At 36.6% G+C, this 22,804-nt stretch overlaps 1 protein-coding gene across 2 annotated transcripts in view; it reads right to left on the reverse strand.

Annotated features, from left to right (window-relative positions):
* Positions 1 to 22,804, reverse strand: part of POLQ (DNA polymerase theta) — a 162,512-nt gene that overhangs the window by 76,093 nt on the left and 63,615 nt on the right. For both annotated transcript variants that reach the window (XM_037836477.1, XM_037836487.1), the window contains exons 16-18: positions 6,693 to 9,811; positions 5,125 to 5,265; positions 1,023 to 1,219 (exon numbers count right to left, since the gene is read on the reverse strand). In XM_037836477.1, the coding sequence (XP_037692405.1) occupies positions 1,023 to 1,219; positions 5,125 to 5,265; positions 6,693 to 9,811 (3,457 nt within the window). The remainder of the gene's footprint in view (positions 1 to 1,022; positions 1,220 to 5,124; positions 5,266 to 6,692; positions 9,812 to 22,804) is intronic.

A 22,804-nucleotide genomic window follows, 5' to 3' on the forward strand; every position in this document is an offset into this window, starting at 1 on the left:
CCATCAAAATGTTGTGATTAACAAAACAAATTATGGAATATTTCAAGTAGTTTAAGAAAAAGGTGCTATATAAATCTGAAATGTTGCTGTAGTTTTGAATGGCTCATATTACCCTTATTCTCATTTGGATCCAGAATATCAAAATTAAGTGATGACTTTTTATAGTCTGTAAAGATCAGTTTAAAAACTACATGAAATTTATCACATGTAAACCAAACCTGGCTTAAAGTATAGAAAAGTAAAATATCTTTATTTGATGATGCCTTTGAAAACCTTTGAAAAGCAGTTAAGAAAACTAAAAATTACCCTGTTATTATTGACTATATTGATAACAACTACCAACAAGTATCATTTTCTCAGCTCTAAATTAATACCCCACAAGGCTTCATGTATCCAGAATCAACAGGAGAAAAAAATATATTTTTATCCCTTTGAGAGCTACCATATTGCAAACAAATCCCTTCCGAAAATGCATTACACTTTTAAGTTGATATTACAATAATATAGTTACCCTTTTCTTAATGATTCAAAGTCATCATAACTTGCTATTATATAGGAAAGTTCTCAGGAGCTTTTAAGATGACTTGCCCTTAAGCTAAATGGCTCCTAACTATTATCCTTTTTGGCTTCTTATATCCACCTACTTTTCCTATTTTCTTACGCCCACCTTCACAAATATTTGAAACACCCTGCTACCATATACCCAAATCTAACCACTCTCCTCTCACTTTTAATTTACTTTAGGCCAGAAAACTTAGAATTTATGCCCAGAACAAAGGTTTAAAAATCTCTAAGGAAAGGCATGATCTTTAAGGGCTTGATATTTGAGACATCTCTTTAATCAACACAGAAGTATTTGGTGCATAATTTTCTGTTCTGGATGGATGAGATTCCTGGATAAAGAAGACTTAAACTGCATCATATTTGCGCTGAATAAATACCAAGTCATTTAAGTATTAACCCTAAACACTAATAATGTGGTTTTTTTTTTAAGTACGTAAAAATTAAATAAGAATTGGAACCTTTGGATCTTCATAACTTTGTTCCAGGGAGATGCCAAAAGAGAGGAGAAAAATTTTATAGTTCTGGATAAAGTCATAGATAATAATGGAACATTCTTTATCAGATTTATTTTGCAAGCAGGATTGAAGGTGCCACATCCTTTCTTTCACAGTCAGGCTTGGATCCAGAGAAGGAGGTGCCAAACTGGCACTGATTTCTAAAAAACAGTTATAAGGCAAAAATTACATGTATTCATTTGAAGTAGAAATTTTTAGTGAAAAGACTAAAAAAGACTCAGAAGCCTTAGGTTCTGGTTCCATGTGACCACTAATTCAGCATAACCTTACCCAGGTCATGTTGGCTATCTAGGTGAACTGCTTCATAATAAAAAAATTATGATTTGGAAAAAAAAAATTATGAGATTTGGGCTACATGATTTATAGTGCACTATTTCATTGGATAGGAGAAAATCTAAATATCAAGACCTCTAAAAATAAAATTGTTTTCCTCAGAATTAGGAGTTAAGAGACAGGAAATGTATTTTGATTGAATTTTAAAGGAAATCCTTTTGAAAGATTAACTAATATGAACAATTAATGTCACACCTAAAATAAAAGAGGTAGAAGTTCAAGAAATTACTCACTCTTAACACTTTCCTGCCAAACACCTAGAAATATTTCATACTGACTTAATAACAGAAACTATATGGCATCCTTTAAAATATTTCTTTAATTTTGCTCGTCACAAACCAATCTATCAGCTGGATATCCAACAACCATAATCAGATTGCAAGGTATTTCCAGAAAATATCCTTTCAATTTCTTAGATTTCTCCATAGACTGTATGATTCAACGAATGTAGATTTCTAGCTCATCATTTTTTTTCTTCAATTCAGTTTTGAGATATACTCACATACCAATCATCCCAAGTGTACAATCAATTGTGCAGTACCATCATATAGTTGTGCATTCATCACCATAGTCAATTTTTGAACATTTTCATTACTCAAAAAAAAAAAACAAAAATAAAATAAGAATAAAAATGCTAGTAAGGAAGAACACCCAAAGTATCCCACCCCCCCCAACTTCCTATTATTTATTTAATTTTTTGTTCCAATTTTTCTACTCATCTGTCCACACACTGGATAAAGGGAGTGTGAGCCACAAGGTTTTTCACAATCACACATGTAAGGCTATATAGTTATACAACCATCTTCAAGAATCAAGGCTACTGGGTTGCAGACCTCTCAATTTCATTTGAAATCTCTCAGCCACTGAAACTTTATTTTGTTTCATTTCTCTTCCCCCTTTTGGTCAAGAAGACTTTCTCAATTCCACAATGCCTGGTCCAGGTCTAACTCATCATTATTGCCAGGTGAGTTCCAGATCCAGCCAACAGGAGAAAAAGACTAAATAAAAACTGCTACAATCCAGTCTTCAAAGCAAACCCTTCAGGTGGGCAATGAGCGCCTGAGGCTACATTGTCCCCCTTAGAAAAGAAAACATAGTATTAACAACCTCATGTGATAGGCATGGGGGAATGGAAGCAGTACATCCTGAAAACATTCATTCTAGGTAATATATGCAATAATATACACACTAGCTGCTCTCCAAAAGAAACAATTTTTAAGTCCTAGAAATAAACTCTAGGTAAATATGAGGAAATTATTTACAAGAAAACAATATCAATATCCTAACTGAGGTTACATTAAAATGATACAGTTAGTTTGCTGTTCTTACTCTAGTTCCTCCAGATAAACAGGTAATTCCTCAATTTTTGCTTTCCTCTTACTTAATATAGGCATTTAGGGCAATACATTTCCCCTTCAGCACCACCTTTGCTGTATCCTGTAAGTTTTGATATGTTGTGTTTTCATTTTCATTTGCCTCAAGATATTTACTAATTTCTCTTGTAATTTCTTCCTTGACCCACTGGGTGTTTAAGAGTATATTGTTTAACTGCCATGTATCTGTGAATTTTCTGGCCTTCCGCCTGTTATTGATTTCCAACCCCATTCCACTATGATCCAAGAAAGTGTTTTGTATAAATAGCAACATATTTTAGTTTATTGAAACTTGCTTTGTGACCCAACATGTGGTTTATCCTGGAGAATGTTCCATGTGCATTTGACAAATATGTGTATCCTGCTGTTGTAGGGTGTGATGATCTCTAAATGTCTGTTAAGTCTAGTTTATTTATCATACAATTCAAAACCTCTGTTTCCTTATTGATCCACTGTCTAGATGTTATATCCATTGATGAGAGCAGTATATTGAGGTCTCCAACTAATACTGTAGAGGTGCTTACCTCACCCTTCAGTGTTCAGTGTATGCCTCCTGTATTTTGGGGCACTCTGGCTCGGTGCATAATATTTATGACTGTTACGTATTCTTGATGAATTGTCCCTTTTAATAATACGTAGTATTGTTCTTTGTCTCTTTTAATTGTTTTACATTTGAAGACTAATTTGTCTGATATAAGTATAGCTACCCCTGCTTTTTTCTGGTTGTTGTTTGTGTGAAAAGCTTTTTCCAGCCTTTCACTTTCAACCTGTTTTTGTCCTTGGGTCTAAAGTGGATCCCTTGTAGACAGCATATAGATGGGTCCTGTTTTTTAATCTATTCTGCCAGTCCATGTCTTTTGATTAAGGAGTTTAATCCATTAAGATTTAGTGTTTTTACTGTAAAGGCAGTACCTTCTTCTACCATTTTGTTTTACATCTATTCCTGAGTTGTAACAGTTCTCTCTAAATTCTGAGATAAGGTCTTTGTATATGATCTGGTCAGTCCCTGGAACTCTGAGTATCTGTGTGACACCTGGGACTCAGAGCCAGAGTTGGGCAGCTATGAATGTCAACATTACCCCATACAGCAAATGTTAAGCCAAAAATGAGATCAGACTTCAATTACAGATATGAACAAAATAGACTTGGTTAGGACTAAGGTAAATCATTCTAAAGGGTAAAGGACAATATTAACGGTGTTTTAAAACTTCAACTTCTGTGTGAGAGCAAAGAAAGAGATGTTTATTTGGTGCAAAATCTGTATTTTCTGTAGCACACTATATAATTTAACTTGTATGGTCACTTTATTCAAACACCATAATTACATGGAACTTGGAATAGGAAGTGAGATCTGATTGGTTGGTACAGGTTAGTGTGAAACCCTGATACATCCCAGAGTAATTTGGGCAGAGAATAAAAATGTATTTGCAAAGCCCCCTTAAGGGACTGGGGAAAAATGTGGAAATACTAAACTTCCCCACCTGGAGAGTTACTGATATTCTCACAAGCATTAGGGACTACCAGTTTAGAAGGCTGAGCCCTCAATCTTGGGGCATTCCCTTATAAAGCTTGTTACTGCAAAGGAGAGGCTAAGTCTAATTGTAATTGTGCCCAAGAGTCTCCCCCAAAGAACTCTTTTGTTGTTCAGATTTAGCCTCTCTAAACTCACTGCACTCCCCTCTATGTGGGACATGACTCCCAGGAGTGTAAATCTCCCTGGCAAAGTGGGAAATAACTCCTGGGGATGAACCTGGACCGGGCATTGTGGTATTCAGAAAGCCTTCTTGAACAAAAGGGGAGGGGGAAGAAAAATGAAACAAAATAAAGTTTCAGTGGCTGAGAGATTTCAAATAGAGTCAAGAGGTCATTCTGGAGGTTATTCTTATGCATTATATTGATATCCCTTTTTAGTTTTTAGATTTACTTAGCTAGAAGGAAATACCTGAAACTGCTGAACTGCAACCCAGCAGCTTTGATTCTTGAAGACAACTGTATAACTATATAGCTTACACAGTGTGATCCTGTGATTGCACAAACCTTGTGGTTCAGTCTGTTTATCCAGTGTATGGACAGATGAGTAGGAAAAATGGGAACAAAAATTAAATGAATAATGGGGGGGGGGATGGGATATTTTGGGTGTTCTTTTTTACTTTTATTTTATTCTTTTGTTTTGGAGTAATGAGAATGTTCAAAACTTGTGGTAATGAATGCACAAGTAAATGATGGTACTGTGAAAATCTCACTGTACTCTTTGGATAACTGTATGGTATGTGAATATATCTCAATAAAACTGAATTTAAAAAAATTATATAGTGATTAGCCAAATAGTGTTTACTCACCAGAATGCTCTTGTTCCCTCTGCAATGAAACATAATAGGCATCTCTTCCACCCCAACATACTGCCAGTCCAACCACCAAGAGGTCATCACAACCTTTAACAGGAAATCCATCTCTAATATGGGTTTCCTGAGATGAGTTACCTAAGTGTATCAAAAGTGAAATAGTTTAAGAATCTCAAAAAATAAAGCCATTAAAATAATCATAAAAGTAATAATAAAAAAACTTTATTTGATAGGCAATATTTCCACATCCCTAAATTACACATCATTTAGATAGTCATTTTTAGGTGTATCTAAGATCTTTCTAGACTTCCCATCAATTAAGATAATTGTCACTATGGAAAATTTACAAAGATTCCTTAAAATAGAACTAAAATAATGACTGAAATGGGTATCAACTGAAAAAAAGAGCTACATTTTGAATTTCAATAACTCAAACAAATAATTAAAGATCACCTGCACACTATAAACATTTACTTGCAGAGGACTTGGCAATTCTTAACCCTAAGAAACTCTCCAGAAAAATCAAGAGCCTTACACCTTAGTAAATAATTAAGTATGATCTTGTATTTGCAGTCAACATTTTTTTCTGAAACAATGCCTCTCAAATTTTATAAAAATATAAGGTCAAGAACCGATCTTCTTATTTACAATTAAATCCCCAATGCCTGGAAAATAATTGCCATGTAACGGGCACTTGATAAATAGTTGTTAAATTTAGGTCAACATTCTTATCCCTAGCCTCTAGCACAGAGCCTGATACAGAAAATATACTCAATTTTATGTATGTTGAATGAAAATGGAAAGTACTACTCAAAAATGAAAATACATAAAACTTTTCATGAATACATCTGCTCCATGAATTGAAGATCAAACAAAAACTCAAATCTTTATGAACAAATTCATTTACAAACCGAGATTTAAGACATCTGATCAAATCTCTAATTTCTACAACAGGTTCTCAAGCTGACTACAGCTACTCCTCATGGTCCAGAATCCAGGGCTCATGCAGGAAGACAAGAATATACAAGCACAATAAACTCTCTGAGTCTCTGGGATTAACATTTCTGTATACAATTCATGACTATCGCCAGAGGTCCAAGTTCTATTTGAGATAAGTCCGGGAAAATGTAGCTAATGCACGCTGAGAAAAAACATAGTACCTATTTGTTATGTACTTTTCTGATTAGATTAAGCGAACAAAGATATTACAACTTAATAGGAATACACAGGCGCTGTTGATTAATAAAAATCATTGGCACACCATACATACACCATAAAATAAATGTCTGATACATATTCAAAATATATATTATCTTAATTTTTACTAACTTATATTCCAGTTAACATAGTATACATTACATACATGCATCCCTACCAAACGACAACTATTATTAATCTAACTGTACTGAATAAATAAGACTGTTCTACAGGTATATAGACCGACATAGAAGATGCTTATTAAATGTTGAATTTGTTACATTTTAATATTTAATAATGAAAAATCTAAATTCCACCTCAGTTCATAACTATATTACAGATAGATACAGGGGAGAAAAAATACGTACCTTGCTTAAACCTACCACCAATAGCAGTTTTAGAAGACGTCAAACTACTAATCTTTTCACAAGCCAGTGAGACTGAAAATCGTTTTTTGCTCTGCCACTCCTTAATGAATGTTTGAAAGAGGGTTTGATCACTTGCTACATCAATTATGGTCAAAGTTTCTGAACTGCATGAGGCTGGAGTTAACTGTGATTCCTCCTGTGATAATGGCATTGAAACACTTTTGTCTTTAATAGGACTGTCTTCTCTGAAACTATTTCCACCCTCTGGAATTAAATCAAGGTTTTCAGTATCTGAAGGTGAACCAAATGGATAATCAGCAGGCTGTAAAACACTACCAGTTTTCTGAAGCTTTACAGAAGATGTTCTAAGAATCCCTGGAAATGCAAGCTTAGAAGCAGATGCTACAATGGGGGTAGGAGGAATGAGACCATTATCATCAACTATGCAGCCTTTTTTACAAAGCAAGAGGGATGAGGTTTCACCATGAATGGCATTGTTGTTTAGTGTCTCAATCTTGCTTTTTATTTCAGTATTAGGGAAAACTAAAATTTCCTGAGCTTGATTTGGTTCCAAATCTGAAATCAGTTCTTCTTTGTCTTTTAACTCTGTATTCTTTTCCTTCAAACTAGACAGGTTTATAGTATTTAATTTTAGATTTTCATTTTCTAGAGGACTGGACATTTTATCTAAGATCCTTTGCAGTCCTGGACTTAAATCAAATGATTTTCCCGACCATATGAATGAATTATTTTGCCTTGGCCCAGTTAATTTGGATTTGTGAGCCCTTTCATCTTGATCTCTTTCAGTTACTTCTCTTCTAGGACGATCATTACCTAAAATCTCTGGATCACTTAGTTCTAATGCTTTAAAAGATACTGCAGTATTATGTTTCTCTTGGACAGGAATTGTATCTACATTGTCCAAGGCCTCAACCATCTGAACAGTATTCATTTCTGAAAATATAATAGACTCATCATTGAAATAGTTCAGCTGCTGCTGACTATCTTGATTCTTACTCATATCACATTTTTTAATTGAACCCTCTGGTTGTAGACAGAGAGGATCACTGACATGGTCTGATGTTATTTCAGAAGTAAGGGGTTCTTTCACTTGTACATCACATGGTTGCTCTTTTACTAAGTAGTCTTCACTGAAACTGTCAAATAGTAAACTGTCACTCATATTCAAACTTGTTTCAGGAACTGGCAGACATTCTATTTCTATACCAGTGGGAGTTTTCTTTTGAGGAAATAGAGTTATGACTGGTTTCACAGTTTCTTGTGTTTGATAACCTTGAAGAAAACTATTTAATTGGGAGTCAGTAACAGAAAGTTCATTCCCTTTAAAACAAGGGCCATTTTCTCCCAACATTATTGGAGAATGAAAATTTGAGCTTTCTGGAGTCAGTATATCAACCCCATGTGAATCAGCACTGTGTTTCATAATATCTACAGTCTTAAGTTCTAAATGATTTATATCTGTCACTCCTAGAGAATGCCATTCATCAGGAAGAGTAATATGAAACTCATTCTGAAAAGAGCCAATGGAGCTCTGTTTTTTGAGGTCCTTCTGCATCATCCCTGCTGCCAGGTTTGTGTCCTTTGCTTCCTCTAATTTGGCATTTTCAGTTCCCATCTGCTGTAATATTTTTTCTGACTGAGTATCCAGGTAGAAACTATCTTCAAAATCACAGAGGACTAAGCCTAACTCAGAAACATGATTATTTGTAGTTTTCTTTACTGCATAAGCATCTGTTTTGTCTCGTATTCTCAAGATGTTTAGAAAATTCTCATCCTGGCCTATAGCTTTATCAAATGTTCCAGTTGGTAGAAATATTCCATGGGCTATTTTAGTGCTGCTTATGTTATCTCCTAATGCCTGAAAATTATTTGATTTATTTTCCTCAGCATTAGTCTTTATATTTTCCCATTTGACTGCAGCAACACTGGAGTCTCTATTCACATAAATACTGATTGCCTCTTGGGGCATTTGTGTCTCTATTACATTTTTCTGTTTCGTATAAGTGTTTTGATGTTTATCAGATTGCTTTTCAGGGCACAGGTTAATTGTATGGGTGTCATGGGGTTTCACATCAACATTTTGGTTTTTCGAATCATTTTGTAACAGTACACTGTCTATTTTTTCTGTCTCAACAACAGCTAATCTTCCATTTTCATTAATGACACTAGTGGCTTGACAAGTCACTTTTTCACTTTGGGATCCTGTGATAAAATGTTCCACAAAAATATCACTAGCCATTTTTCTGTTCTTTGTACAATTTTGTTCTGTTTGTGGAGAGAACGATGTCTTGTTGCATTTAGTCTCAGCACAAAGAGATACATTTTTAGAAAATGATTCTGGACTTCTAAATTCCACACTCTTCTCATTTAAGGCTGGGTCTTTACAAGGAATAGGATTAGACATAATCAGCCCTTTTATACCATTTCTAAACATCCCAGAGTCTTTCAAAGGGCTTTTATCCCTGGATTGATTTAGAGGAGTATTATAGTTCCAAGAATGAATGGTTGTGTTCATCATTTTTGAATTGAAATTCAAAGCTTCTTTTTTTATTTTATGAGAAGACAAAGTCTGAACAATTTTCTTAGTGCTTGTTTTTCCCTCATTAAGAGAGGTTCCTAATTTCTCTTTATTTATGTTCAAAGAAGACTGTTTCCTTGCTCTGGAAATTGAATGTACCTGATGTTGATTCCCATCTTGGAGTCTAAAAGAGGAATTTACATGCTCTCTACTTTTATCTAAATCTTGCACCATATTTGATGAATGCTTAACAGGAGAATCACTAAATGTTATTGTGTTTCTTTTTCTCTTTAATGTTGTTAATCTCTTACAAGAACTATTAGCTTGGGATATAAATGTACGTTCCTTCATGTCTGACTCATTGCTGGCCAATGAGTGTGTATCAGAATTAAAAGGAGAATATGGATTCCATTGCACTCCCATTTCAACTAAGTCCTGCTGCAGAATCATTTTGGCTTCTTCCACTATAAGGGCAGCTGCTTCCCTTTCAGTTACGCCTTTTCTGCCAGCTACCCAAATAGTTCGCATATTCCGACGTTCTTCAACTGCTTCCTCTTCCTCATCCACTGCCTTTCGGGAACTATACAAGAAAATAAGAAAAGAGACAAATGAATTTATTCATTTCTTCACACAACAAATATTTATTAAACATTCATTCTGAGCTGTTCTAGGAACAGAAGAAACATCACTGAACAAGATAAATGTATCTACTTTCACAGAGCTTACATTCTAGCCGGGAAAATCAGAAAGAAAAAAATGTTTCAAATGCATTATATGCCAACTGTAATAAGAGTTGCACACAACAATGAATAGGAAAGGGAGAGAATGAGAGAAGGGGTGGGTGGTTCAGCAATTTTTAAATAACATAAGAGCAGACAGATTTGTTTAAGCAGAAACCCAGAATAAGTGAGGATCAAAAAACTTTCACTGAAAACAAATCATCCTGAACAACATAAACTCTGTACAAAATATATGAAAGGACTGGATGATGACAGAAAGGAAGCAAAAACTGAAAGGGAGCTGGAACGTAGAAGAAAGAAACAGAGGTCATCTAATTTTCATCTCAAGGCAGGCCCCTACGAGCACCATGTAGAGTGGCTAAAACCTTGGATAAAAATTCGGAGTTTAAGTTCAGAACAGATTTCAAGGTGAACACAGAGTAACTGAATGGGGAAAGTCCAGAAATTAAAGTCAGAGGGCCCCAAATTCTTTAAATATGTAAGCTATGCCCAATTATCTGGATGACCTCTAAACTTATGCATCTATGGGCAGACTCCAAGCAGCCAGATAAATCAAAACAACAAAGCAAAGATTTGAGATACTGCACACTACAGGAAGGCAAAGTTTAAAGTTGGAGTTCAGGCAAGCTAACGCCTGTTAAACAAGTATCAATGCTCTTCAGAGTAAGATACCAGACTCTAACAGGTTGCATATAATTTAAGTATCAGGAGGAGAAGAGAGATGCCTTAAAAATTACATGATGAAATAATGGCTGAGACATTGAGGCAAGACAGCGGAGTGGAGAGGTGTGGAACTTAAGTTACTCCTCTAGGACAGCTGGTAAATACCCAGGACCTATCTGGTACAACAGTTTGGGGGACTTCTGTGACTGGACACATTATACACCAGTCTGGACAGGGTGGAACGCCTGAGATTGCAGGGAAGAACTGTAAATTTCCCTGGCCAGTGTGCTGGTGCCCCTCCCACACTGGCATGGCAGGCTGTCTTGGAGCTGGGTCCCTAAGGGAAAAAGAAGCAGTCTCTGCTGGAGCAGGTAGGGTAGCTCATCCAGGCTCCAACTGCAGAATAAATTAACAAATTTGGGCTGATGAATAAAAGCTCCAAGCAAAGGTAAATGAAGAGCAAGCAAAAAGGAAACAGGAAATACATCTCAATAAAACTGAATTTAAAAAAAAAAAAACAAAAGGAACCAGAAGGTTTCACCCCAGCACAGAGTGGGTGGGGCTAACAAAAAAAAGCTTTTGGAGTTGAAAGAGCTCAAGTGGGGAAGATATTCCCTTTCTTCCCCAAGAAATGAGGGGACAGGGCCCAGTTCAAGTGGTAGCCCTCCTTCAGAGAGCTCATACCCCACAGGCTGGAAAACAGAAACAGCTTGAGTCAAACACGCTCCTGGCAGGGACAGGGGTTGCAGACAATTAGAGACACGCAACTCTATACACAGATGGGGAGCTGCGAGATGACAAGCACCACCTACTGGACAGGATAGGAAAAGCACAGAGTCTATAGGGTTAACAGGAGGGTCTGAAAACGGACTGAGTCTCATTCTCCAGTAAAGCTGATACAGATTACACCCTCCTCCCAAGACCTGGGCCTGTCTGGACTAGGAAAATCTGACTTGGGTCAATAGTATCTGGGAAGACCCCCTCAAAAAAAGGTTCCATATAGGCAGGGCAAGAACCAGATAAACAAGAACTGAAAAAGTCTGATAAATCAAACAGAAGCTATGCTAGAGGTCTAGAATAAGTTGAACTGAATGCCAAGAATTCATAGAGAAAAGTCAACCAACAAAGCCCTAAGCAAAAGAGTGAAAATATCTTCAGAGTAAACTAACCAAAAAAATCAGATGCCTAGACAGCAAAACATCATGAGTCATACCAGAAAACACAAAGATTTGGACTAGCCAAAGAAACAATCTAACACATCAACTGAGATACAGGAGTTGAAACAACTAAAATTGTTCAAACAAATCTTCTAAATCAAATCAACAAGCTGAAGGAAATGTGGCAAAAGAGATGAAGGATATAAAGAAGACACTGGATGTTCTGGTTTGCTAATGCTGCCATTAAGCAAAATACAAAATACCAGAATGGATTGGCTTTTATAAAGGGGGTTTATTTGGTTACAAAGTTGCAGTCTTAAGGCCATAAAGTGTCCAAGGTAAGGGGGTACCTCACTGAAGGATGGCCAATGGCGTCTGGAAAACCTCTGTTAGCTGTGAAGTCACGTGGCTGGCGTCTGCTTCAGAGTTCTGGTTTCAAAACGGGTATCTCCCAGGACGTTCCTCTCTAGGCTGCAGTTCCCCAAAAATGTCACTCTTAGTTGCTCTTGGGGTGTTTGTCCTCTCTTAGCTCTCCAGAGCAAAAGTCTGCTTTCAAAGGCCATCTCCAAAATGTGTCTGTAAGCTACAGCACCTCTTTCAGCCCCTGTGCATTCTTCAAAGTGTCCCTCTTGGCTGGAGCAAGTTCATTCCTTCTGTCTGAGCTTATATAGTGCTTTAGTAAACAAATCAAGGCCCATGCTGAATGGGCAGGGCCACACCTTCATGGAAATTATCTAATCAGAGTTATCACCTACAGCTGGGTGAGTCACATCTACATGAAAACACTCAAAGAATTACAATCTAATCAACACTAATATGGCTACCCACACAAGATTGCATCAAAAATAATGGCGTTCTGGGGGACAGAATACATTCAAACTGGCACACTGTGTGACAATAAAAAAGAATTTGTGAGCTTGAAAAAACAAATGGGAAAACTTATGGGAATAAAAGGCACAACAGAAGAGATGAAAAACAAAATGGAGACATACAACAGCAGATCTGAAGAGGCAGAAGAAATGCTCAATGAACCAGAAGACAGGACATCTGAAATCATACACACAAAAGAACAGATAAGGAAAAGCATGGAAAAATATGAGCAAGGTCTCAGGGAACTGAATGATAACATAAAGCACATGAAAATACATGTTACGGATGTCCCAGAAGTAGAATAGAAGGGAAAACGGACAGAAAGAATAATGGAGGAAGTACTCACTGAAAATTTCCCAAGTCTTACAGAACACATAAAATAACAGATTCAAGAAGCACAGTGTAGCCCAGACAGAATAGATCTGAATAGACTTACTCCAAGACACATACTGATCAGATCATCCAATGTCAAAGACAAAGAGAGAATCCTGAAAGCAGCAAGACAAAAGGAATCCATCACATACAAGGGAAGCTCAATAAGACTATGTACATGTGCCACTTTGAAACTGTTATTAATCCAATCTAGTTGGATTGAGTGCTTCCATGGAGATGTGACTCATCAAAATGTGGCTGAGAACTCTGATTAAATTATTTCCATAGAGTTGTGATCCTACCCATTCCAGGTGGGTCTTAATTAGATCACTGTAGTCCTGTAAGAGAACTCAGGAAACAAGGAGCTCAAAGAAGCTGAGAGAGACATTTTGGAGAGAAGCTAAGAGCCAACACTTGGAGACATTTGTATACTGATGTTTATAGCTACATTATTCACGATTGCTAAGAGATGGGAACAGCACAAATGCCTATCACTGGATAAGTAGATAAACAAACTGTGGTATACGCATGCAATGGAATATTACGCAGCTGTATGACAGAATAAAGTCACGGAGCATAAAACAAAGTGGATGAACCTTGAGGACATTATGCTGAGTGAAAATAGCCAGAAATAAACAGACAAATAGAGTGTGGTCTCACTAATATAAACTAACATTAATGGGCAAATGTTGAGAGTTAAAGCTGAGAACACAGGTTATCAGGAGAAAAAAAAAGGTTACAGACCAGGCATTTGATGCTGAAGGAGTACAGAATGTTCGACAGGATTGATTTTATAGATCCAGAAACGAATAGCACAATACTGTGTGATGACAGTACAATATTTTAAGTACACTGAACAAAGATGAATGTGAATACTTCTGAAAAAGGAAGGCTAGGGGCATGTATGACATCTGAAAGAAAGATAGAACATAAAGACTAAGACTGAACTTAGTAAAATCTAGAGTGATCAATAATGGTGATTAAATGTACAAATATAAGAATGTTTTTACATGAGAGAGAACAAATGAATGCCAACTTTGCAAGGTGTTGAAAATAGCACGGTATTGGGGAAAAGATACAATCAATGCAAACTAGAGACTGTATGTTCTAGTTTGCTAATGCTGCCGGAATGCAAAACACCAGAGATGGATTGGCTTTCATAAAAGGGGGGTTATTTGGTTACACATTACAGTCTTAAGGCCATAAAGTGTCCAAGGTAACACATCAACAATTGGGTACCTTCACTGGAGGATGGCCAGTGGCATCTGGAAAACCTCTCTTAGCTGGGAAGGCATGTGGCTTCTGCTCCAGAGTTCTGGTTTCAAAATGGCTTTCTCCCAGGACATTCCTCTCTAGGCTGCAGTTCCTCAACAATGTCACTCTTAGTTGCTCTTGGGGCGTTTTTCCTCTCTTAGCTTCTCTGGAGCAAAAGTCTGCTTTCAACAGTCGTCTTCAAACTGTCTCTCATCTGCAGCTCCTCTCTCGGCTCCTGTGTGTTCTTCAAAGTGTCCCTCTTGGCTGGAGCAAGCTTGCTCCTTCTGTCTGAGCTTATATAGTGCTCCAGTAAATTCATCAAGGCCCACTGTGAATGGGTGGGGCCACACCTCCATGGAAATTATCTAGTGAAAGATCTCGCCCACAGTTGAGTGATCACATCTCCACAGAAACATCCAATTAAAAGTCTCCAAACCAATAAACACCAATATATTTCCTGCCCACACAAGACTGCATCAAAGATAATGGCATTTTGGGGGACATAATACATCCAAACCAGCACATTATAGTTAATAGTAACGTTGTAATATGCATCTATTACTTGTAACAAAGGCAATATACCAAAGCTAAATGTCTATAACAGGGTGATATAAGGGAGGGATAAGGGATTCTTGGCTGTAATGTTGCTGTATGAGCTTTATATTTTATTTTATTTTTTTTTTCTATTCATCGTTTTTCTTTTGTTTTTTTCTTTTTTCTCCTCTTCCTCTTTCTTTGTGGGAAAAATGGAAATGTCCTCATATAGATTTTTGTGGTGAATGCATAACTATGTGATCATACCAGGAACCACTGATTGTTTACTTAGGATGGAATGTATGGTTTGTGAATAAAACTGTTTAAAAAACAAAACAGAGGTATACAAGTGCTAGAGAAAGTGTGGAGAAAGAGATACACCTAATCACTGTTGGTGGGATATTAGAATAGTGCAGCCCATCTGGAGAGCAGTGTGGTGTTTGTACAGGAGGCTAAGTATTGGGTTGCCATATGGTCAGGAACCCCATTACTGGGTATATACGTGGAAGAACTGAGAGCAGGGACACGAACGAACATTTGCACGCTGTTGTGTATGGCAGCATTATTCACAATTCGCAATGGATGGAGGTGGCCTAAGGGTATGTAGACTGATGAACAGAATGGCAAACTGTGGTGTACACATACAGTGAATAATCAAGCAGCTATAAGAAGGAACGTAGTTGTGAAGTATGCAACTATGTGAATGGACCTTGAGAACAGTATGTTGAGTTAAATAAACCAGAAATGAAAAGACAAACATTATAACACATCACATATATGGACTACTATAATGTGCAAACTCTGAGAATTGAATCTGAGAGCATGGGTTATCAGGGGAAGGCTTATGGTTAAGGCTCCTAGACTGTAAGCTCTTACAGCAGTTACATCTGTTCTTGAGTAATAATGGTTATCTCTAAATTCTGAGATGCTGAGCTCTTTGTTTATAACCTGGTTGGTCCCTAGAACTTCAGATATCTGTGTGACACCAAACTCAGAACCAGAGTTGGGCAGCTATGAATGTCAGCATTACCCCATACAGCAAATATTAAGGAAGCTGAAAAAGAGATCAGACTTCAATTAGAGATATGAATGAAAGAGACTTGGTTAGGACTAAGGTAAATCAGACTAAAGGGTAAAGGACAATTTTGACAGTGTTTTAAAACTTCAACCTCTGTGTGAGACCAAAGGAAGAGATGTTTATTTGGTGCAAAATCTGTATTTTCTGTAGCACACTGTATAATTTAACTTGTATGGTCACTTTATTCAAACACCATAATTACATGGAACTTTGAATAGGGAATAAGATCTGGTTGGCTTGTACAGGTTAGTGTGAAGCCCTGATATGTCCCAGAGTAATTTAGGCACAGAATAAAAATGTATTTGGAAAGCCCTCTTGAAGGTCGGGGGTAAAATGTGGAAATATTAAACCTCCCCACACGCGGACTTAACTTACATTCTCACAAGCACTGGGGACTACCAATTTAGAATGTTGAGCCTTCCATCTTGGGGCATGCCCTTATGAAGCTTGTTTCTGCAAAGCAGAGGCTAAGCCTAACTATAATTGTGCCTGAGAGTCTCCCCCTAGAGAACTTCTTTTATTGCTCAGATGTGGCCTCTCTCTCTCTAGGCCCACTCAGCATGTAAACTCACTGCCCTCACCCATACACGAGACATAACTCCCAGGGGTATAAATCTCCCTAAGAACATGGGAAATGACTCCCAGGGATGAGTGTGGACTCGGCCATCATGGGATTGAGAAAGCCTTCTTGACCAAAAGGGGGAAGAGAAGGGAACAAAATAGTTTCAGTGGCAAAGAGATTTCAAATGGAGTTGAGAGGTCATTCTGGAGGTTATTCTTACATGTTATATAGACATCTCTTTGTAGTATTTTGTGTATTGGAATAGTTAGAAGGAAATACCTGAAACTGTTGAACTGCAACCCAGTAGCCGTGATTCTTGAAGACAATTGTATAACTATATCGATTACACAGTATGACCATGTGACTGTGAAAACCTTGTGGCTCACACTACCTTTATCCGGATACATGAGTAGAAAAATGGAGAAAAAAATTAAATGAATAATGGGGGGTGGGGTGGGTTTGGGTGTTCTTTTTTACTTTTATTTTTATTCTTATTTTTTAGTTTTTGGAATAATGAAAATGTTCAAAAATTGATTGTGGTGATGAATGCACAACCAAATGATGGTACGGTTAACAAATGATTGTACACTTTGGATGACTGTATGGTATGTGAACATATCTCAATGAAACTGAATTAAGAAAAAAGAAATAATGGCTAAAAGAACTTTGCTTCCAATCAAGATAGAAATCAAGATAGAGATATAAGGACTGATTAATCCTCTTGCCACAGAAAATCTAAAAAAAACTGAGGCTAGGTCATGAAAGGCATTCCAGCTTCTGTTTTGCTCTCTTTTCACTTGCTCTAGGGGAAGTCAACCATCATGTCATCAGGACAGTCAAGTAGCCCTGTGGAGATGTCCATGTGGTGAACAACTGAAGCATCAAGCACTATCTTGCCCGTATGTGATTATCTTGGAATCAGGGCTTGAAGCCCCAGTCTGGAAGACAAACACCCCAATCAACACTTGACTACAATTTCATAAAAGACCCCAAACCAGAACCACCCTGCTAAACTGCTTACAAATTCATATCTCACAGATACTGTGAGATAACACTATTTATTGCTGTTTTAAGCCACTTATTTTTTTATATGTATTTTGTTATGCAGCAATACAAATATGCCTAGTAAAAGTACTAAACTTCAGGAATGGAGAAAAAACTCAGGACCTCCATACAAAGAGATGAGATAACTTAAAAGGGCAAAAGACTCAGACTCCCATTAAACTTCTCAAGAACAACACACAAAGCAAGGCCACAGGGATGAGCATTTTGAAAAAACTCAATGAAACCAAGTATGGACCAAGGATTTTATATCCAGCCAAGCTGTCCTTCAGATATCCAGGTTATAGAAAAGAAGAATTTAAACATACAGGAACTTGGTTAATTCTGTACAATAAGCCCTTTTTGAGGACTCTACTAGAGGACGCGTTTCATCCTGCCTTGGGAAGACTGTTACTGCAAAGGAGAGGCTGGGTCTGCTTATAGTTGTGCCTAAGTGTCTCCTCCTGGGTTCCTCTTTGTTGCTTAGATGTGGCCCTCTCTCTCTGGCTAAGCCAACTTAGCAGATGAAATCACTGCCCTCTCCCCTACGTGGGATCAGACACCCAGGGGAGTGAATCTCCCTGGCAACGTGGAATACGACTCCCGGGGAGGAATGTAGACCCGGCATCGTGGGACGGAGAACATCTTCTTGACCAAAAGGGGGATGTGAAAGGAAATGAATAAGCTTCAGGTGGCAGAGAGATTCCAAAAGGAGCCAAGAGGTCACTCTGGTGGGCACTCTTATGCACACTTTAGACAACCCTTTTTAGGTTCTAAAGAATTGGGGTAGCTGGTGGTGGATACCTGAAACTATCAAACTACAACCCAGAAACCCATGAATCTCGAAGACAGTTGCATAAAAATGTTAGCTATGAAGGGTGACAATGGGATTGGGAAAGCCATAAGGGACCCACACTCCACTTTGTCTAGTTTATGGATGGATGAGTAGGAAAAATAGGGGAAGGAAACAAACAGACAAAGGTACCCAGTGTTCTTTTTTACTTCAATTGCTCTTTTTCACTCTAATTATTATTCTTGTTATTTTTGTGTGTGTGCTAATGAAGGTGCCAGGGATTGATTTGGGTGATGAATGTACCACTATGTAATGGTACTGTAAACAATCGAAAGTACGATTTGTTTTGTATGACTGCGTGGTATGTGAATATATCTCAATAAAATGAAGATTAAAAAAAAAATGTAGCTTATGAGGGGTGACAATGTGATTGGAAAGCCATGTGATCACACTCCCCTTTGTCGAGTGTATGGATGGATGAGTACAACAGCAGGGGCAAAAAAAAAAGCACCTAGTGTTCTTTTTACTTTAATTGTTCTTTTTCACTTTAATTTTAATTCTTACTAGTTTTGTGTGTATAGTAATGAAAATGTTCAAAAATTAATTTTGGTGATGGATGGTACTGTGAACAATTGATTGTACGCTTTGTATGACTGCATGGTATGTGAATATATCTCAATAAAACTGAATTATAAAAAAAGAGATCACTAGGAATACTTCAGCAATGAGACTGATAAGAATTTTAATTTTTAAAAAAAGTAGATTATATTAGTCTTCCATTCCACCCCTTCCACAAAGGTGGACAAGGGTGGAAAACTAATATACAATACTAGAAATAAAAGCAAAATAAGCTCAAGATTATTTTTCAGATAATAGGTAAGAGTTAAAGGATACCATTAAAATCTTGACAAACCAATGAATAGGCTGGTATCCACTAAACAGGTACACACTAGAACAAAAATGCACATCTTCCTTAATTTAAAAATAAATCAGCAAAGAACATCCAACAGAGAAACAAACATAGGAAATGTAACATAATACACATAATTATAATTTGAGAGTTGTGAGCAAACATCAGTTATATCAATAAATATGTATGAGATTAAGTAATCTATTAGAAGGAATTATCAATCTATTCAGAAAGCTCTAAAAGGTAACTACAACTCAAGGTTGTATATAAAAAACATATGGAACAAAGTCATTCTGAAAGACTGATAATAAAGGGAAAGACAAAGGGATTACCAGGCAAAGGGAAACAAGAAGAAAGCAAGCAGAATTCAAGCCAAAAAGCACTAAGCAGGACAATGAAGGGTACTATTTAATGCACAAAGCCGCAATCACAATAAAGATAACAGCTATGACTATCTACACACCAAATAGCAAGCGACCACTTTTATAAAGCAAACACTACAGGAGACATAAGGAGACAGAGAGAGAAGTACTCCCATTAAAAGAGATGAAGGGAGAAGGAAATAAATAAGAATACTGAAGACTTAATGAGTATAATCAATAAGGAAGACTCTATGAATATATTTCAAATGTTGCACCTTTATAATACATTTAATCTAGGCTCACATATTAGTCACATACAAAGTATCAGTGAGTTCCATGAAGTAGAAATATTACAAACAGCATTCTTAAATTGCAATGCAACAAAATTAGAAATTAACAAAATATAAAAGTGTAGATGTGCCAACCCCCCACCCCCCCCAACCCCCAAAACCCCCGACCCCCCACCTCCCGCAAATCTGGGTTCATCGCTTGTCGCAGCTTAAATGTACAGAGGCACCGAACAGACTATGGAGGAAAAGGAAGTTTATCTACGATGGCTGGAAGGCAGGGGAAACTTCCCAAATGGGTCTCTCCTAAGTGATTTTTTCAATTGGCTTTTATACACATTAGAGACAAAGAAAGATAATCATCTTGAGTTAAAAGGTAACAGGGATCTGGAGAACTTCAGTAGCTCCTTATCTCAGTTACTTACTACTTCCTTTAGGATATATTCCTCTGTGATTCCTGGAGCATGGTACTTTCAGGTCTGGGGTGAAAGATGAAAGCCTATTCATATCTAGGCACAGACGTTGCATATTGCTTCTCTGTGACACTAAAGCTCAAATTCACAGCTTGCTTACAGTTTTAAGGTTACATTTAAAAGGCTAGCTATACAAAAGCAAAAATCACTTCCACCTAGACATTAAAAAACCTTCTACTGAACAATTTTTGATCAAAGAGAGAAACAAGTAAATTAAAGAATTTCTTATAAGAAAAAATTAAAACTCTAATATCATAATCTTTGGGCTGCATTTAAAGCAGAGATAATAGGAAAATTAACTAAACATCTTTAACAATAAAAACAATAATATAATCCCGAATTAAATTACCAATAAAAAAAAAAACAGAAATAGCATAACAAAGTAAAATAAAAGAAAGCAAAGGAAGGAAAAATAAAGTTAAAAGAACGAGTTAATGAGGTGGGTTATTTTTTTGTTTTGTTTTGTTTTAAATTTACAAAATAGGCAAACCACTAGCTAACATGACCAGGAAAAATTTAGGGAGAAAGTTCAAACTTTAAAATAAGAAATGGCAAAGGAGAAATAACCACTGAAATAGGAGAAATATTTAAAATTCATAAGAGACTAATATACAGATCTCTATGAAAATACACTTGAAAACCTGGATGAAATGGATAATTCACTAGGGAAATACAGATTACCAAAACTGACCCCATTAGAGATAGAAAGCATAAAGAGAACAATTCTGACAAAAAAGTAGAGAAAGTTAACTAGGGGTGGTAAGAGCTTTGGGGTGTTTTGGGTTATAATAATTGTTTAAAATTTGAGAATGATGTGATGATTGTACAAACTAAGTAAAGATAATGTGAGACAATGATTGTTTATCTTGGAAAGAATATATGTTATATGAAATTAGTAACTCTCTAGTTAATTAAGCCCTCTATCTGAGGCTTGCCTTAGTGAAACTTATTGCTGTAAAGAGGAGGGCTAAGTCTACTATAATTTTGCCTAGTAGTCACCTCAAGGAGAACCTCTTGTGTTGCCCAGATGTGAACTTTCTGTCTCTAAGTCCAACTCTGCCAAATACACTCATTACCCTCCCCCATATGTGGGAGGGAAATGACTCCCAGGGGACTCAATCTCCCAGGTGATGTAGGAACATGGCTCCCAGGATTGAGCCTGGCCTTGGCATCGAGGAACTGAGAGTCTTTTTGACCAAAAGGAGGAAAAGAAAGGTAACAAAATAAGGTCTCAGTGGCTAAGAGATTTCAAATAGAGTCGAGAGGCTATCCTGGAGGTTACTCTTATGCAAGCTCCTGCTAGATATTCCAAATGTCCAAAGAATGCCAAGCCCAGACCAGCAGTAGTCCCAAAAATACTAAAGAATATCTAGGTCCCTATCTGAGCCTCTATAAAAGTTTCACTCACTAAGTTTGTTTTCCAGAAATTTAAATCCTCCAGAGTGTTCTTATGTCAGATAAGTCCCAAAACACAAAGGCAACAGCCTCTTTAAGAACAACAATCATATGCATCCCCTTTCCCCATACTGTCAACACCCTTTTTCAATATAAACAAATTAGGTTGGTCACTGCCCAGATATCCCTGAAGATTGAAACAGTGATCAAAGAAGGGAGAGGGGTAGCAACTGACAAGACAGGATTTAATAGATTACGAATACTGTATCTTTAAATATAAATATAAATATAAAAATATAAATATAAATTTAGTTTCTAGGGATTAGAATAGCTAGAAGGAAATAACTGACATGGTGGAGTTGTAACATATAACATGCTTTGAAATTTGCTCTATAGCTGCTTGTTAAATTGTACTTTGAAAGTTATTACCTCTCTTTATAAACGTTATACTTCACAACAAGGAAACAACTGAAATGGTGAAACTGTAACCCATAACATTCTTTGAAATTTGCTCTCCAACTACTCATTAAATCATACTTTGAAAGTCATCACTTTTCTGTACAAATGTTACACTTCACAATGAAAAAATGTAAAAAAAAAAAAGCAAGAAAAACAAAAAAGCACAACTATGTGAAGAGCTCAAATAAGTGGGATACAGGAATGTCTATCATAAAACCATATATTTTCCTAAAAATCCTCACATGTTGTTAAAATTATGTACTAAAACTCAGTAGGCTTAGGAGAAAAATAGTTGAGACAAACCATACAAAATCTATAGAGCTTTAAAACCACAGCATTGATAAGACAATAATAATGTGAAAAACATTAGCACAGTTAAAATTGTCCAGGCATTTGCACCTAGTAACAAACTTGAGGTGTCTTCTTTTGTTGAGATGTAGGACTTTCTGGAGAGCATGAACTTTCAAAAGGGAATATTTTCACCAAAACTAAAAATCTGAATTTTATTATGCCATTGTATGTGGCCTTTAATATATCATTGTGGCTTTTTTGTTTTTGTTTTTTAATTTTCTAATAAGACTAACAGTATTCAATATCCTAGTAAAAGTTTGATTATAAATATC

The sequence above is a fragment of the Choloepus didactylus genome, chromosome 1 (assembly GCF_015220235.1).
Source record: "Choloepus didactylus isolate mChoDid1 chromosome 1, mChoDid1.pri, whole genome shotgun sequence".
Classification (NCBI taxonomy): Eukaryota; Metazoa; Chordata; class Mammalia; order Pilosa; family Megalonychidae; genus Choloepus; species Choloepus didactylus.